The 17,760-nt window shown below is 41.3% G+C and overlaps 3 protein-coding genes across 4 annotated transcripts; 2 read left to right on the forward strand and 1 right to left on the reverse strand.

The window, feature by feature from the left end:
• Positions 1-1,152: 1,152 nt before the first annotated feature.
• fam167b (family with sequence similarity 167 member B) lies at positions 1,153-3,418 on the reverse strand. Its single transcript, XM_042388788.1, has 2 exons — positions 3,005-3,418; positions 1,153-2,548 (listed from the first exon to the last, which is right to left on the reverse strand). The coding sequence occupies exons 1-2, from the start codon at positions 3,302-3,304 to the stop codon at positions 2,285-2,287; spliced, it is 564 nt and encodes a 187-aa protein (XP_042244722.1). The 5' UTR covers positions 3,305-3,418; the 3' UTR covers positions 1,153-2,284.
• A 1,494-nt stretch (positions 3,419-4,912) lies between these two features.
• zgc:154055 (uncharacterized protein LOC556036 homolog) lies at positions 4,913-11,636 on the forward strand. The gene is made up of 10 exons (XM_042389335.1): positions 4,913-5,607; positions 6,506-6,614; positions 6,769-6,894; positions 7,823-7,996; positions 8,084-8,301; positions 8,468-8,629; positions 9,030-9,171; positions 10,244-10,464; positions 10,551-10,702; positions 10,808-11,636. Exons 1-10 carry the CDS (start codon positions 5,423-5,425, stop codon positions 10,906-10,908), a joined length of 1,590 nt encoding a protein of 529 aa, XP_042245269.1. The 5' UTR covers positions 4,913-5,422; the 3' UTR covers positions 10,909-11,636.
• A 38-nt stretch (positions 11,637-11,674) lies between these two features.
• On the forward strand, positions 11,675-17,006 carry tdh2 (L-threonine dehydrogenase 2). 2 transcript variants are annotated; one of them, XM_042389336.1, is made up of 8 exons: positions 11,675-12,441; positions 14,120-14,162; positions 14,249-14,319; positions 14,420-14,569; positions 14,658-14,830; positions 14,949-15,039; positions 15,140-15,409; positions 16,037-17,006. In XM_042389336.1, the coding sequence occupies exons 1-8, from the start codon at positions 12,243-12,245 to the stop codon at positions 16,180-16,182; spliced, it is 1,143 nt and encodes a 380-aa protein (XP_042245270.1). In that variant the 5' UTR covers positions 11,675-12,242; the 3' UTR covers positions 16,183-17,006. The 2 variants fall into 2 exon arrangements, with proteins under 2 accessions (XP_042245270.1, XP_042245272.1); XM_042389338.1 differs by having other exon boundaries at positions 16,040-17,006.
• Positions 17,007-17,760: the final 754 nt, after the last annotated feature.

Genomic DNA, 17,760 nt, shown 5'->3' on the forward strand with positions numbered 1-17,760 from the left:
TGACGGGATGAACGTTCATGGTATTTTATCAGTTTCTAGAGGCAGAATCTAATCAGACAACTTCCTCATATATGTGACAAAGACATACGACGCTTCAATTACTTAAAAGAATGTTGCCATCTTTGGAGATCAGCTATTGGCATGGCCTTATGAGGCTTTAAGGGTATTCCTATTCTCCCTTCGACCACAGCTGTCACTACTTCCAAATGTGGTTGGAAATCACTTTCTGTTACGCAATCAAATTGAGATACTATCAATGTGCAGAATATGCAGAATGTTTTCCGACCCTCCTACCTCCCGCTCCGCCATGCAGGTGCTGCCTGCTTTTATGTGAGCGAGTAAGGCTTTTGTTTGCTGCTAATGCTTACTCATGTACATTTTAACACAGTCTTTCATTTAATAAATTGCAACATCTTTTAACAAATTCCTGTCATGCATCTTTAGAGGAGTACAGTTTAAAAATAAACTGATAGACTGAACTAATGTCAGCTTCTGCTCATGTAATGGCAGCGTGTTATGATACTGGGAAAAGGTCAAGGGAAACTATCTGCAGGGCAGAGCTGAGTGGCACGAGAAACATAAGTCTGCAGCTCTTTATTGTAAAAGCATTCAATGACGAATAAGGCCTCGAGGTGCAATACTTCGGCCTCTGTGTATTTTACATATGATATTCATTTCCACTGTTGAAGTCTAACGTCACACATGAGGTCACCCGTGTCCCGGAGTATGCCACATTATCATCATTTCAGCAGTCCTGGTTGTGCTCTCATTTCACACAGTGACCGCACTCTGCTGAGGCATATTTGGTTTCTTGTTGGACTAGTTGTGTCCAACAATGTCTGTGGTTCTGCTCATCCCTCTAGGGCCCCATTCATATGTTTGCATATTACACCAGGTCATGCATGTCTCGTGGAAGGAAAGAAGAGACTATTGTGCCTTTTGACTATTGTCACTTTTGGAGTGACTTTAAGACCGAGGATGGAGCATGTGGTGACGTTTACCCTGAATAAGATTGATAGTGGATTGTGCTTAGACAGATGCACAGAACTAACCCAAATAACCTTTTCCAATCATGTAATGATCAATATCTTACACTTCTGTGTATGTTCATGCTAATAAAATGTGCAACTGACATGGATATGGCAACGTCTGTTTAATATTCAGTTGTTTGTGCAATGACAAGTTACATCTCATGGCGTTTTGCTTGTATACCTTTTTACAGTTTTGTTAAGAAGATATATTCATATTACAGTAGCATGATTTAAAAATCTGCATAGAATGATAAAAATGTGTTTTTTTTACATTTAACACAACCAAAGTAAAATATAACTCAACAAAAAACTTACAAGCTGATAATTATCAGCTACGTAATAAACAATTTAATTCGCCCTGAATTGCCTACTGAGCAACAGAATACACTTGGTCACTTTCCAGCCATATATAGCTTAGAGTCGGTGCTCAGCAGGATCTGGACACTGTAATGGAAAACAAAATGCATTAAGAACAGCCCCCTGGGTTGTGTCACTGCAGCGGTGAGGCCATAGAGATATTTTTGGTTTGTGAAGAAGAAGTGTGAAAATGCTGGAGTGTGACTTCCCGCTTCCTGCGAGGATGCTGTTTGAGGTGGTGGCTTCTACCTACATAATATGTCACTTTATCAAAGGGCGTGCTTGATTTAAAATTTTGCTGAACTTTTCTTTTCGACTGGATTAGACACACTGCCTTCACACATTTTCATTTCAGTCAAATGCGGAAAACTTTTTTACCTGTAAAGTAATGTGACCCCTGACATTTTATGTCTTGAAGTGAGCATTTTCTTATTTCTATAACAATCTTTGAGCAAGTATTTACTACTCTCCCCCTAACTGTTTTGCACTTCTTTGGCAAAATGAACCAAAATGAACTAAAAATGAAAGTATAAGATCCTGAACATAACGCCCACTTCATATCTACCTTTACATTTCAGTCTAGCTCTAATTCTTCATCTATGTACTCTGATTCACCCTGCACCATGCAAAGAACACACATTGTTAGAGCAGCTTAGGCTCCATGCAGCAGAAAGGTGCGTCAGTGTTTTTGGGTGTGTGCCCATACAGGTCTGTGCACGGAGGCTTCCTCATGCCTGTCAAGAAGTGTTGCACGCCATGGGAATCATTTTCATTTCCACCCATGGAACCAGTAGCTGGCCAGCCAGTCTGTCAACAAAACACCTCCTCATTTGCCTACACAGACAGAGAAGAGGCCATGGGAACATCCTCAGTAACAAAGAATCAGGGTTGATGTTTTAACACAGTGAGAAACGTCTGGAGTTGATGTTCATCTTGGTGAGGCCCAGGTGTTTCAGCGGGGTGGACAGGGCGAAGGCGGCCTTCATGGGGATGTCACACAGAAGGTCCGACTCCTCGCCACATTCCTCCAGCTCGTATGTTGCATCATCGAGCATCGCCTTATGGCGGTCGCACACCTGCTCCACTTTCAGCCGGTGGATCTCCACACGCAGACGGATCAGCTGACGGGCTAGGCGGTTGTCCTGAACCTGCATCTCCCTCTGGAGAGAAGATGAACAAGAGAGAGATAATGAGCATCCGTGAGATACCAGAAAATATGTGGAAGTCGGAAATGTTGATTCAGGCACTGTCAGTGTGTCTTATCATAGTTTTTAATCTTTCTTATCGGCAGGTGTAGACAGATTACTGGTATGTGGATTATACGGGTGCAGGACTGTGAGAAAACAGACATATTGTTTAGTTTGTGAGGTCATGCTATCCTTTGCATTAAATCAGGCATTCATGCAGAGCAGATCACTGACACCTGAAAGAGCTGACTTTGGTGAAGTAGGAAGATGGAAATCACACATATGGGGATTTTTTTAATTATTTTTTTTTTGATGCTCAATGCTAAAGTTTTAACAGCTAATTAAAAATAAAAGGTATGAACTTTATTTGCACTATCTTGGATCAAATACAAATACTGGGTTAAAATAAAGTGCTCTGCAGTTACTCACCAGCTCTTTTCTCAGAAACTCCAAAGCATCATCAATGGTGTCAAAACCACAGATGTTTCGCACCACTAGCTCAGAATTCTCATTTCTCAAAACTGCAGGCATGGAGGCGTCTTGTCCTCCTGATCCCGGACTGTCAGCTGGATATCTGTCCTGCCACGGTCCACTCTGCAACCGCTCCTGCCACTCCAGATAGGATGGTCTGCGTGTCTCTAACTTCAGCTTTTCTGTCAGTGCTTTCACGCTGTCCAGATCCTCCGTGTCTCCCTCAGAGGACTCATCTCCAAACTCTTTAAAATCCATCGTCGCAGCAATGAAAGCAGACTTTGTTAAAAGACGTTAAGATCACTTTCTGGACTGGAAGCTGGCGACTGGAGCGCAACAGGTCCTCACCTCCTTTATAGAGAGCTGAGAATCAGTGACCGCCCATACCGCAGAGGACAGGGAGGCTGGGTAAATCACAGGACTTTTTTTTTTTTTTTTTTTTTTATGAAAGGAAAACAGATTTCCTTCAAGACATTGGAGCAATGTTGAGGTGATGCTTTGTCCCGTATTGACTGAAAATACATAAATGAAGTCATAACTTTGCATTCACAATGCTAAGCAAATAAGATTATCTTGGAGTTTTGGAGTTAAGTGTTGTTGTTTTAACTTTATCTATTACTTTTTATCACAGAAGCGATGGAAAATAACTAAGTACAATAACACGATATTTCTACTCCACCACACATATTTTTATAGCTACTGTTACTAATTATTTTGTTGATTTAGACTCTACATGTATAAATATGAGGCATTAATGTAGATTAAACTACCCAACAGTATAAAAAGTCATTTAAATGAGCTTCACCAGCATTGAAATGCACTCTAATGCATCAGTAGTAATAATGCAGTATTACGTGTAATAGTATAATACTTTGAAAAGTCGAACTTTTGCTCATGATAACAGTTATTTTCATTATTGATTAATCTGCAGGATATTTTCTCGATTAATCGATTGATTGTGTTGTTCGAAAATAGCGAAAAATGTTCACTATAATGTCACAGAGTTAAAGGTGTCATATAACTTACTTTGTCCGACAAAAGCCACAAACCCAGAAATAATCGATTTACTATCCTGTATGACAAAGAAAAGCATTAAATCATCACATCAGAGAAGCTGAGACCTGAATATGTTTGGCATTTTTGCTTGAAAAATCACTAAAAATTAAAATTGGCAGCGTTTACATTTACTTAGCTGTTGAATGCTTATATAAAAGCTTATATAGAGAGAGCAATGAAGTGTTTTCATATTGTAGTTTTGGTATTTTTACTTAGCCTAAGTGCACAATCTGAATACTTCTTCCACTGATTAAAGCCAATAAACAGCTGTAGGTTATCAGTCAGTATGGCTGTGATTTAGACCAGTGGTTCTCAATCTGGGCGTCGGGACCCCCACAAGGGGTCGCGAGTTTAAGCAAAGCAGTTGGGAGGTGATTGGACAGGATAGGATACAGATTAATAAACAAACATATTTTGGACACATAAAATTGTGTTTTTTTTCTTCTAAATTTTGCTTTATTTCTTGTAGATTACAATGTTTTATCTACTCAAGCCAATTATTGAAATAAAACAAAATAAATCCTCTTTCTAGAGCTGCGAGGTTAGTCGGTTAATCGATTAGTCAATGAACAGAAGATTAATCAGCAACTATTTTGATACTTGAACAATCATTTAGTCATTTTTTAAGCAAAAATTAAAAAATAAACTTCTCAAATGTGATGATTTATTGCTTTTCTTTGTCGAACATGATGATAAACTGAATATCTTTGGGTTTTGGACTATTAGTTTGACAAAACTAGGCCTAGACATTTGAAAATGTAACCTTGGACTGTGGGGAACTTCAACAGTTATTTTTAACTGTTTTCTGGCATTTGGTAGACAATGCAACATGTGACAAGGGGTCCCGAGTAGACTTTGCTTTATTTGAAGGACTTGCAGGCCAAAAAGGTCTGTATCCACTGACTTAGACCACTTTCCTACGTTTGAGCATGCTGCCACCTAGCGGCCATTGCGTATATAGCATCGCTGCTGCCTGTTGCAACCCCCACAGTGTGCAAAACTTTCACCAGCAATGTGTGACACATCTCAGTGTTGCTGTGCCTCAGGAAACGTGCACTTCCGTCTTCTGTCGCCTCTTGCAAGACATTTTCATTCTCAGACCTCTGCTGTGTGAAGAAAGATGTAGCTACATTAGTGCCTGGCTATGAAGCCACATCTATTTATAGACTCCTTATCGTCAAACAAGCAAGAGCGCAACTGCAGTTCTGCCCAACCAGTAGCAGTGTTTTCAGATGAGGGAGCTTTGCTTTCATTTTCTAATAAGAGAGGCGAGGAACTGATTTGAAGTTGAGGGCCGTGACACTTTTTGACGAGGAACTGATGGAGTTTTCTGAGCACATTAAGACCGCCAATGTGGAGGATGTTGTGCTCCGGCAGCCACTTCACCCACCGGGCAGAGGCACCCTGTGCATCACCGGCCACCACCTGCTCTTCTCGGACAGGGAGGAGGGCAGCTCTCGGCAGGTTTTACTGCTCCTCAGGAACATCGATGCCATTGAGAAAAGGTGAGGGGAAAAAACGATATATATTATCAGGTAGTTTAGCTGAACATTACATCATACAATAAAAATATTCAAAAATAGTCTCACTTCATTTGTTTTCAGTTGTTTCCAGATGTTGCCTTCACATTCTCCATCATTATCTTTCCAATAAACATCATTTAACTGCTTTAAAAGACTATTACAGCATGAGTGACTTGTGGATCTTTTTATCATTAATTTATTTTATTTGGTCTTGGTCAAACAAATAATCACACTAATCAACAATATACTAATCAACACCAAACCACCAGTGAATGCTCCAATGTGTAATTAATGTCTAATTACATTATTCCTCAAATCTTTTTTAATCAGTGTGGAAAACCTTTTGGGCTACTCCGGCCTCTTCTCTAATGCAGGCCGCAGTGAAAGGTTGGATATCATTTGTGTTGCAGTGTGTCTGCTGTGCTGCTTTTGTTGCCCGCAGCACTGAGAAGAAGGAAATTTGCTAACAAAATGACCAACTCTCTTTCTCATCGCCCTCCACACACGCTGTGTTGTGTGTCGCTTGCTACTAATAGCTTGTCGGTTTCCTCTGTGAAAGCTTACTAAATATGTTTTTGCTCAGTAACAGAAATTAAATGTGGCTCGCCCATTTGTCATCAAGAGAAAACCCCCCCCCCCCCCACCCACACACACACACACACACACACACACACACACACACACACACACACACACACACCCCAGCTGACCGGGTTCGCCTTCTGTTATCTGCCTCAAGTCAAGCTTTCTGCATTGCTAGAGTCAAAACATGAAGTGGACACAGGGGTATTGTTTCCATTGTTTTGCAGGATTCATAGCTGTGTGTGTGTGTGTGTGTGTGTGTGTGTGTGTGTGTGGGTGTTGTTGCGTGTGTTTGTAGGATATCTGGATCCTCAGGGACGATTACCATCAAGTGTAAAGACCTACGTGTGCTCCAGCTTGACATCCCAGGCATGGAGCAGTGTCTCAACATTGCACGCTCTATTGAGGTACAATAATTAATGGTGTCTAGTGGGGATAAAGTAATCAGTGTTTATTTCTATGTCTGTTTTTCTCGTTATTTCCTCCTCGTCCTCATCACAGCTTTACATCTGATGACATTGTTTTGAAGTCTCACAACAATCTCTCTTTCATTCTCTCTAGACCCTGTCCTGTCTGGACTGTGTGTCGGAGATGTACCCTTTCTTTTACAGACCTCCTGATCTCAATCTCCAGGACCAGTGGGGTCTCTCATCCCCTGAAAAGCACTACACTCAAATGAAGGAGCTCGTAAGCACCACAATAAACTCTCTGTAGAGACTTGCTTGTTGCTGCACATGAATGTACTCCCAAATGCATAGAAACACACATAAGGTTGCCTGTGAGACACACGGTCTCACTGGCAACCTTTTCCAACAATGATCCAAGAACCACATGACAGGAAAATGCCAGGGAAACTCAACATAAGGGTCAAGATTCAGGATATCCTTTGTAGCTAAGGGCACAGCTCTGTCACCACTGTTAGGTTACACTTGTTTTCCTTTACTTCAGAATGTGCTGGACACAGCTTGAATTTGTGCTTAATCTACAGACGCCCTCCTTTGGGAACAGTGTGTTGCTATGGTGAGGGGTGGACCCTGAAGGCGGCATTGTTGCATGTGTTTTACTGGCACGATACGCCAGGATATCTGTAGTTTTCATCAGGCCTGGCCTGGTGACTATCGCTCATCTAGAAGAATCTGGTTGGAGCTTTAATGTTTATCCACATTTGTCCTGCTGAAACTGACTCTTTCTCTCTTTAAACTTTAACATATGATTGGGTTTGCAGTTTGTCAATTTAACAGATAGAAACATTACAGAATAGCATCCCAGGCTGTAGTTTGGTCATTATGGGTAAATATTAAATTTTGGTACCATCTCTTCTACCTCTACATGACACAATTAAAAGTGAAGCACAAACAGCTGTCTTGGTTTAAAGTGTGAACAAGTCAGCAGTTAGCAAGTGCTGTGTGCAGAGGAAGGTGTATTGACCCGTGTTAGGGCTGTTTCCTGTGACTTTAGTGTCCTTTGACATCAAGCGAGTATAAACCAGATGGGGCGTGTGCACTTTACCGACAGGAGGTTGCATCATTTATGTGTACTGAAGGTCAAATTTTCATCCATTAGTTGTTTGTCGCTGTGACAAGATTTCATCGCCTTCTCTCTCCTGGGTTTGCAGCACAATAGGTGGAGACTGAGCACTGTGAACAGAGACTACACAGTGTGTCCCTCCTACCCTCCAGCTGTCATTGTTCCCATGGATGTAGACGATGACGCGCTGAAGAAGGTGGCCAAATTCAGACAGGGAGGACGCTTCCCTGTCCTCTGCTACTACCACAGGAAGAATGGCATGGTGAGCTGTTTGTCTCTGCGCTGCTGTACTGAGCACGGTTAAAAGTGGCCTACGATTCCCACTGCTAATTAAACCGACACTTTCCAGGTAATCGTGCGCAGCAGTCAGCCACTGACGGGAGCCAATAGGAAGCGCTGCAGGGAAGATGAGCACTTCTTCCAGGCTGTGATTGACGGCTCAGACAAAGGTTACATTATTGACACACGCTCCAGTCAGCAGGCGCAACAGGCCCGGATGACAGGTGGAGGCTTTGAATCCAAATCGTGCTACAACCGCTGGAAGAGACTGCACAGACAGATGGAAAGGTGTGTGTGTATGTGTGTGAATGCCACAATGAAAAGCTAAAGTGAATAAATGCTTTTGTCCACAATCTCACTGACACTGATCTTTTCCATTGAAGCTAATTCACTTTCTTACGTGTGATTTCTGCATGTGCACATGTGTATAAGAGGTTTAAATGTATTTGTGCAGGGGTAAAGCACTCCAGGAGAGTCTAATTAAGCTGGTGGAGGCCTGTGGCGACGAGTCCCACAATATGGACCGTTGGCTCAGTAAGCTTGAAAATTCTAAGTGGCTGTCTCACGTCCAGACTGCTCTGTCAACAGCTGGCCTGCTGGCAGAGTGTGTGGAGAGGTAGGAACTACAACTATCTGTGGTGAGATTACAGTGTGCCTGCACTTATCTCGTGCTTGTATAACTATGCAAGTCAATAATTCAGTGAAGAATTTTTTTCACTTTGAATACATGGGAGGATAGTAAAAATACTAACATGTAAATAAAATGGTAATAATATGTTCTTAATTTAATCAAAAGGGCAAAAACATATTAAAAATATGATGTTAAAAGACAGTAAAATACTAGACATAGGCTGAACATGCATAGACAGCATAAGAAACTGACAACACTAAAACATTTCAATTTGTCAGCAGCACTAATTGAAAGGTCTCTGTAGTTGTTTTGCCAAGAAATAAAATGCATATTTTTTAACATACAGATGAACAAGACTGAAGCATCTGTATTGTTTTTTGTCCAGGGATGGTCATTCAGTCCTGGTGCACGGCTCTGAAGGGATAGACTCCACTTTGCTCATCAGCACTCTGGCACAGCTCATCATGGACCCAAGCTGCCGCACACTGGAGGGCTTCCTGGCTCTGCTGGAGAGGGAGTGGATACAGGTGAGTGTATATTTACTCTCTGCCATTTTATCTTAAGTGTGCGAATTGTGAAATTGTGTGGAATTTATGCATGATAAGGTGCCTTTCGAAAATGTCAACAATGGTGCGATGTTTGAATTTTGCAAATGCAAAACTTACTGTTCTGTGAGCCTACATCTGTCAGTGATCCATAATGGCAATGACTGATAAGTGTCTTGATTCTCGCTTTACTGCTCACATACAGTAAACTAATGAGTTTCTGTGAATGAAGGAGTGATTTTGGACACAGCCTATGTGTGTAAAAAGACTGGGATGGTGCTAAAGTGTCTCATTTATTGGAATACATTTTAGACATACAGTACTGCAGACCATAGAAAAAAAAAATTACACAGCTTACAAATTGGAGAGTTTCTGAGTCTGAAATCATCTTGGGGATACAAAAAAAATATTATATCAAATAAAGCTCAGTGATTATTTTAATGCTTTCAGAAAAGTAAAAAAAAGTTCAGACGGGGGAAGCATTCTAAACTTAAAGACCACTTTATCAGTCTTAAATAAAGCAGTTGCACCCAAAGTGAGGACATATTGCGTTATTATAACATTTAACATTTGACATTATAGCTGCAGAATTTTTTTTAAGCACTCTCTCACATGTAGTATGACCAAATCTATTGCTTAAAGAATATTGCTCAATAGTCCACCCCTAACAGGAAGTGTCTTGCGAGAAGTTCATATTCAGTCAGCTGCATGAGGTGATCATAGATTCAACAAGATATGCTTCTCTTAACCTGGTGACCGTGGTGCGGTCGCCCAAAAACATACAGAGAGTAATTAGACTTTTTCAGCAACTCTGCATTCGATTAAGTATTTTTCAGAATTTGAGAGGAATGAAATTACAACTGCAAGTCAAAAATCGGGACTCATTTTCACAGACCCATAAGCAGTCCTAGTTGCTTTAAATAGGTTTCTAATCTGATAAATCATCCTTCTAATCCAAATGTGGGCAGGTTATGCAGAACTTAATTCACAAGCACTTTGTTTTGACAGTCATAAAATGAATTAGCAGCAAAATTAGGTGTCTTTTTCTCTACAGGCAGGACACCCATTCCAGCAGCGATGTGCCCACTCAGCCTACTCCCATGCTCGTCTCCAGCAGGAGTCCCCAGTCTTCCTGCTGCTGCTGGACTGTGTGTGGCAGCTGTGGCGCCAGTTCCCCCTAGCACTGGGCTTCTCTGAGGCTCTGCTCCTGAGGCTGGCGACTGAAGCCTACGCCTCTGACTACGGAACCTTCCTCTGTAACAACAATCAGGAGAGGTCAGTCATCCCTCAGAGTGTGAATAGACATACGTGGTGTTAGTTACCTCACACCTCACTCTTCCATCTTTGTCCTTCCCTCTCAGGTGTGCTCTAGGGGTGAGGGAGAAGACTCACTGTTTGTTCCAGGCTCTGCTTAGGCCCAGGGACAGAGAGCACTACTCCAACCCCTTGTATGAACCCACTGAGCTGGCCATCTGGCCTTCAGTCCACCCTCAGTCCCTGCAGCTGTGGAAAGGTGAGCTTTGGTTGATGTATGCATTCAAACTTGATTTTATGCTTTTAGACCTATTGGTGACTTGATAAGTGTTGGTGCTGTCTCAAGCTCATGTCTTTCCCTCAGGCTTTTTTCTGAGGTGGACCCAACAGGCTCGCCACCTAGAAGAAGCCCAGGAAGAAATAAGGAACATGGTCATTGAGTGGGGGAAGCTGGCTCTGAGCTGATGATCTTTCAGTGTACAGACCAGTGCAGTGGAGATGATGATAATGAACATTTGAGGGAAATGAACATAAATAGGAATGTTACCAATGTGCAATGTCTTTCAACTGTTGAATTGTTCCTCATATCTTTTAACGGTGTTTTAAAGTACAGTAATTTTCATGCTTTCATAAAAATTGTGTTGGAAAAAAAAAACAGAATTATTGGTGTGATTTAAAGTGTAGTAAAAATTGTGGGAAATATGCTTGTTATCACCCAGAGGTTGTGAGGCAACCAGCAGAGACTTTGGGAAGTTTCTGCTACTAGCCAAGAAATAGTCCATTTGTAAAACCACAAATTATTGACCATATTTACACTTCTGTTTTTGCTTAGATTAAACAAACAATATATAACATTAAATTAGTGAGCTATAGAGGTGCTTGTAGGCACATCTTGTTACCTTCAGACAGAGCCATGCTAACTGTTTTCCTCTGTCTTTATGCTAAGCTAAGCTAACCAGCTACTGGCTCCAGCTTCATATAGAATGGTCAGATATGAGACTGATATTGATCTTTTCATCTAACTCTCAGAAAATGTAGAACTATTCCTTTAAAGCTGTTTAGCCCTCTTTTACTTCATATTTTTTAGTGCTTTAAAAACTGCCCACAGAGTGTTTTATTTTCTCTAATTATTGCCTTTGTTTTTCATAATTTCAAAAGGTTAATTATTTTCCCACACAAATCAACTCGCATATATTATCAAATGAAGAAGACTGTATAAGTGACACACCTCCCAGTCCTGTTAAGCTCAGCTAAACACTCTTCACAATACAAATCCCCGTGCACAGCAAGTCAGCATGTTTGCACACGCGGAGCTTTGCAAGCTGGAGACTGTAGTCCTGTTCAGTCAAGAGCCACAAGCCCTGGTGATTATACGATGTGGACAAGAACCACATAGCCCAGCATGACTTTCTATACCTGCTTATTTAACCAGTGGTTACTGGATGGACAGAAACGGTGACCAGACGGATGGTAATCTTTTAATTCTAACACTCAAATGCCTCGAACAACTCGTTTTATATGCTGTTATTTCATGATTCAATTTTGAGGAATAGTTTTGGATTTACCAAGTTGCGCTTGCTGGATAAAGAATCATCTGTCCGGGGGTTTCTGATTTTGTCAGCACACAGGTAATATATCTTTTTCCATATTCTATTTGAGTTCAGTCTGTGTAGACTTTGTGTCTGTGATTTAATTTTAAAACAACTTGTATATTCCCCAGTGATGAAGTTCTGTCTCACCAGTATGGTTTGGTCAGCTAGTTAAGTTTACTTTAACTTTTCTAAGGACTGCTACTGGACATGCAATCTGGTGTGCGAGTCTTTGTGCCCACCGCGACTGTGCTGGGCCTGTTTTGCCGAGGTTGTCTCAGCAAGGCGCAGACGCAGAGTTTGCCTGGTCGCACCTTCAGCTGTTTGCCCAGACAGATGAGCAGGTGGAACAGCCGGGAGACCTGCAACCCACCGCCTACTCAGGAAAACCCCCGTATCCTCATCACAGGTGACACAGCTTCCCTTCTGTCATTAGCATATAGCTGCTTCTACCTGACATACTGTATATTTATTCAGGGAAAGGTGGACTGTTCCACACCTACCCAAACACTGAACCTGTGAAGCTGCTATTGTTTTCTACCGTTTTCACTGTGCAGCCCCTGTTTTATACTGTTAGCCACAGAGCAGTTACAATAGGGGTTGAATGCCTGGCTCAAGGGCAACCTTTAAACAGAGAGTTACTCAAATCACCTCCAAGTAGATAAAATGAGAGGGAGGAATATCCGAAGGAATGTTTCATATCATTATGGCATCAGTGCCATGAGTGGACTACTACAGACGCATGTGCTGTTGCCTTTCTTCTTTTCGAGTTGTTTTCACTGTGCGCTAGCATCAGGATGCCATTTTCACTCATCACAATAGGGTGTGTGTAGACAGTGCTGGTGACACAAAAAAGCCAATGAGTGACTGTGGGGGGAATAATAGCCTGCTATCACTTTTTGTCACAGGATAAAGCTTTGGAACAAACAAAAAGCTTTTTTTCCCAGCTGAAGCATGGTGCACCAAAAACATTTATTTCATTTTCATACCAAACTCCAAACATTTTTTTGTTTCCTCTGGAAATATAGACAGGTGGCAAATTAAAGGAAAAACCGACCTAAAGTGTCTTAGTAAGGTGTTGGGCCACCATGTGCTGCCAGAACAGCTTCAATGCGCCTTGGCATTGCTTCTACACATCTCTGGAACTCTACTGGAGGGATGGACACCATTCTTCCAAAAGTATTCCCCCATTTGGTGTTTTGATGATGGTGCCCTATGGATGGGGGCATTGTCATCCTGGAAGAGACCGGTCCCATCAGGATAGAAATGTTTCATCACAGGATAAAGGTGATCACTCAGAACAACTTTGTATTGATTTGCAGTGACCCTTCCCTTTAAGGGGACAAGTGGACACAAACCATGCCAGCAAAATGCCCCCCACAGCATAACAGAGCCACCGGATCCCCTCGCTGTAGGGGTCAAGCATTCAGACCTCTTGGTGTATGCCACACATGCATTCGCCCACTTATATGTATTGTAATATGGTGAATGATGACTCATCTGACCATGTCATTTTTTCCACATATCTGTAGACCAGTGCCTATGGTTTTTGCACCACTGAACTCTCAAATGTCCATTCATCTTTGTAATGAGGGGTTTATGCACTGCAACCCTACTATAATATCCTTCTCTATGTAATTGTCGACGGACTCTTCTTGCTGACAGTCTGATCACATCTTGCATTGACATTCTCAGTCACAAGAGTTCTACTGTTTTTCCTTACATATTGCACTAATGCATGAGCATCATGGTCATTAAATGTGCACTATTGCCCACAATTTCCGACTGTATTTACTGATGTCTTTCTCATAGATCTAAATTCAGATGTCTCTTTAGTCTTATTGAAACACTGGCCAGTTGAGCAGTCTTTGTGACTTAAGCTCCTGCCATCCGTGCCCCAACAATGAACCCTCTTTCAAAGTCACTCAGATGTTTTCTTCTCACCATCTGGATACAAAATCAGAATCAGGCATTGCACCTGTGTGGAAACATCTGCATTAATTATGTTTCTCCACTCATTTACTCAGGTTTTTCCTTTAATTTGTCATCTGTCTGTATATAATATGAAACTTTGTCTCTGTACGCAGGTGGTCTTGGGCAGTTGGGTGTGGGGCTTGCACAGATGATGAGGTGAGATATTTAGATTTTCCTTAGACATTAGAGTTTGTTAAAGATGTTTAAAATATTAATGTCATGATGCCTTTATTAATATCTAGGAAACAGTATGGAACAGAGAATGTAATCCTGTCAGACATTAAGAAGCCTTCACCTCATGTTTTCAGAAGTGGTATGCAAAATTATTACATTCTTCTCCAATTTACACTTAACAGAATGTATAACATTTCCCTGCCGTTTAAATCATATCATTGGTCTCCCTACCTCCCTAGGTCCATTTGTATATGCTGATGTGTTGGACTACAAACACCTCAGAGAACTGATTGTAAATAATCGTGTCACTTGGCTGGTCCACTACAGTGCTCTGCTTAGTGCTGTTGGCGAGGCAAATGTTGCTTTGGCACGCAAAATCAACATCACAGGTCTGCTTGAACATACACATTGTTACATGTGCCACCTTTTTATGGATCGTTATGTTCAACCTCTTCTGATTTTCTGCTGTCCATCTAGGCCTTCATAATGTGCTGGACTTGGCCCTGGAGAACTGCCTGCGCCTTTTTGTCCCGAGCACCATTGGAGCATTTGGTCCTTCCTCTCCTCGTGACCCAGCACCTGACCTCTGTGTCCAGAGACCTCGAACTATCTACGGGGTGTCCAAAGTTCACGGAGAACTAATGGGGGAGGTGGGTCCATCTTAAAGCATTCTTCAAATATCCAAACATACAGACGGACCTAGTAGTCCTATACATCTATTTGTGAAATTTAGTAGCATATCAATCTTCTGTCTTTCTTTTTCTTTAGTATCTCCATCATAAATATGGCCTGGACTTCCGCTGCCTACGTTATCCAGGTGTGATATCGGTCAACACACCTCCAGGGGGAGGAACAACAGGTATTACTTCACCTCATGTTTGAGTATGTTGTATATATTATATACAATATAACCATGGTGGATTTCATGGACTAAGCCCTCCGGACCTTTGTTTTCACAGACTATGCAGTTCAAATCTTCCATGATGCTCTCAGCACAGGACACCATGAGTGCTACCTGCGTCCTGACACCCGTCTTCCCATGATGCATATCTCGGACTGCCACCGTGCCACAGTAGAATTCATGCAGGCTCCAGAGTGCCAGCTGTCCTTGCGCACCTACAACATCGCAGCCATGAGCTTCACTCCAGAAGAGGTGGCCCAAGAAATCCGCAATCACCTTCCTCACCTCAAAGTCACCTACAATCCCGACTCTGTCCGCCAGACCATTGGTACGACTTAACGCAGAGGATTCATATGCTATCCAGGATCAGATGTTTACATCTGGTTTCCTGTCAATCACATACATGTGATACAACAGATACCTCTCTATACTGTATTTATGTTCTCTTAGCTAAAAAGTCTAACTGATAGGATGATTGGATGTGCTATATTTAGTAGTCAAATCTGTGAAATGGCTTCATCCCCAAATGCATGTCATCCCACCAATACAGTTGCAGACTTTTGGCTGCCTTTGTTAGGATACATAACATCAAAGCAAATGACATGACAAAAATCCAACTATATTTTAAAAATACACTGATTAGCCTAATGAATCATAGGTCCAATTTTGATTAAATTGGACTTTGGGAAGCATTTTGGCACTGTGTTCTAGCACTGAAAAATTACACTGGCTTGTTGGGGACTTAAATTGCAACGATGCTTGTCCAGTTATGTCATAATAGATGAAATGTTTACTTGAAATCGGGTTTAATGTTGTAGGTGTCATGCTGTTTTCTTGGATGAAAGCAACAATGAGTTTTTACTTTTGGCTTCACCTCCTGATTTTGAAATCATTTGTTGGATTGATATTGCTGAACTTTTACAACAAGGTCCATAATGCTCTTGTCACTTCGCAGCAGACAGCTGGCCAGTGAGGTTTGATGACTCCAATGCCAGGCGAGATTGGGGCTGGGCACCAGCCTACGGGCTTGAGGAGTTGGTGTCAGACATGTTGCGCTCCATTAGAGACAAGAGGACCAGCGAAGGCTTGCCAGTCAGCTAGCAAAACCTGCTCCACAAAGACTGACTAAATGCCCTATCCCTAACTTTTTACTTCCTTTCATTTCGCTCTCACAAGCTGTCAACCAGTATCCTGTGTTCCACTGGAGCATTAGAGCAATGAGCCAGGGACTGTTTGTAAGGTATGAATTCTCAGTCAGAACCTCTCAATATACACTGGAGAGAGTCATACATGTGCACAAAAACACATTTCAGTCTTTTTCAGGGAATCATATACTGTTAAACATTCTTTTCATTTTGTTGTTTTAATTGTTATCATGGTATAAACATCACTTTAATGAGTATGTAGCCTCAGATGGAACTGCAAATGACTTATTTCTTAAGCTTTCCAAATGTCATGTTAATTACATCCATGTACACAACAGTCTGCTACAATGTTTATCACACTATGGACCAGTTGCACATTAGAGTAGCAAACCTGTTGTACACTATGACTCCAGAACCATCTGGAATGGCTAGCCTAGATTTTTCTGGACTGTAATGACTCATCGTGTATTCTGACTGTTATATTAGGCAGTCTTTTATAAGATAGTCTATAAAATGAAAATCACATACTGTATCCAATTCTGTTACCCTAAATTGCTGTATAAAAGTCCACTACCCTTGTTTAGATCTAATCTAATCTAAATCTGTGGCATCTAACAAGAAGCCTTTTTTTCTTTTTTGCCAGCAGTGTGATTTTGGTAATGAATGAGTACCAATAACAAATAATGCCTTGTTTACTGTAAATTACTTTGAAAAACAATGTATAAAAAATGCAGTGTACTTTGAATCAGACCTTGAATAATAAAAAAAGTTATATACCCAGTAGTAGTAATTATTGTATGTTGCTGAACTCCGTGTATTCTACATGTAGAACAATTTTTGATACCTTAGTAGACCACAATGATGTTTAGGATGATGCTGATAACAATAATATTGATTATGGTGGAAAGAAGTACGCTTCTGAGGCACTTGCACTTGGGTATCTCCATTTTATGTTATTTTTTGGATTGTCCGTCTGTCCATTTCATTCTCTCGTGGACGCGCTATCTCAGGAACACCTTTAGGGAATTTCTTCAAATTTGGCACAAATGTCCACTTGGACTCATGGATGAACTAAAGGTCAAAGATCAACGTCACTGTGACCTCATGTCTTTCCCATTCTCGTGAATGTGATATCTCAGGAACGCCTGGAGGGAATTTCATTACATTTGGCACAAACGTCCACTTGGACTCAAGGATGAACTTGTTAGAATTTGAGGGTCAAAGATCAAGGTCACTGTGACCTCACAAAACACGTTTTTTGGCCATAATTCAAGAATTCAATCACCAATTATGTCGAATAGGATAAAATGATGAAGTGATGACATTTTTTATCCAAAAGGTCAAAGGTCAACTTCACTGTGATATGATAATGTTCTGTAAAAACATTCAACCATTATTCAATGCCATAATTCAGGAACAACTGTGACCATATTTCACATTTGGTCAGATTCTGAATTTGTGACACTAATCTTGGATGCCCACCTTGAAACTATGGTGGTTTTATTAAATTCCTTCAAAGTCTTCACTACAAATA

Source organism: Thunnus maccoyii, chromosome 16 (genome assembly GCF_910596095.1).
Source record: "Thunnus maccoyii chromosome 16, fThuMac1.1, whole genome shotgun sequence".
Lineage (NCBI taxonomy): Eukaryota > Metazoa > Chordata > Actinopteri > Scombriformes > Scombridae > Thunnus > Thunnus maccoyii.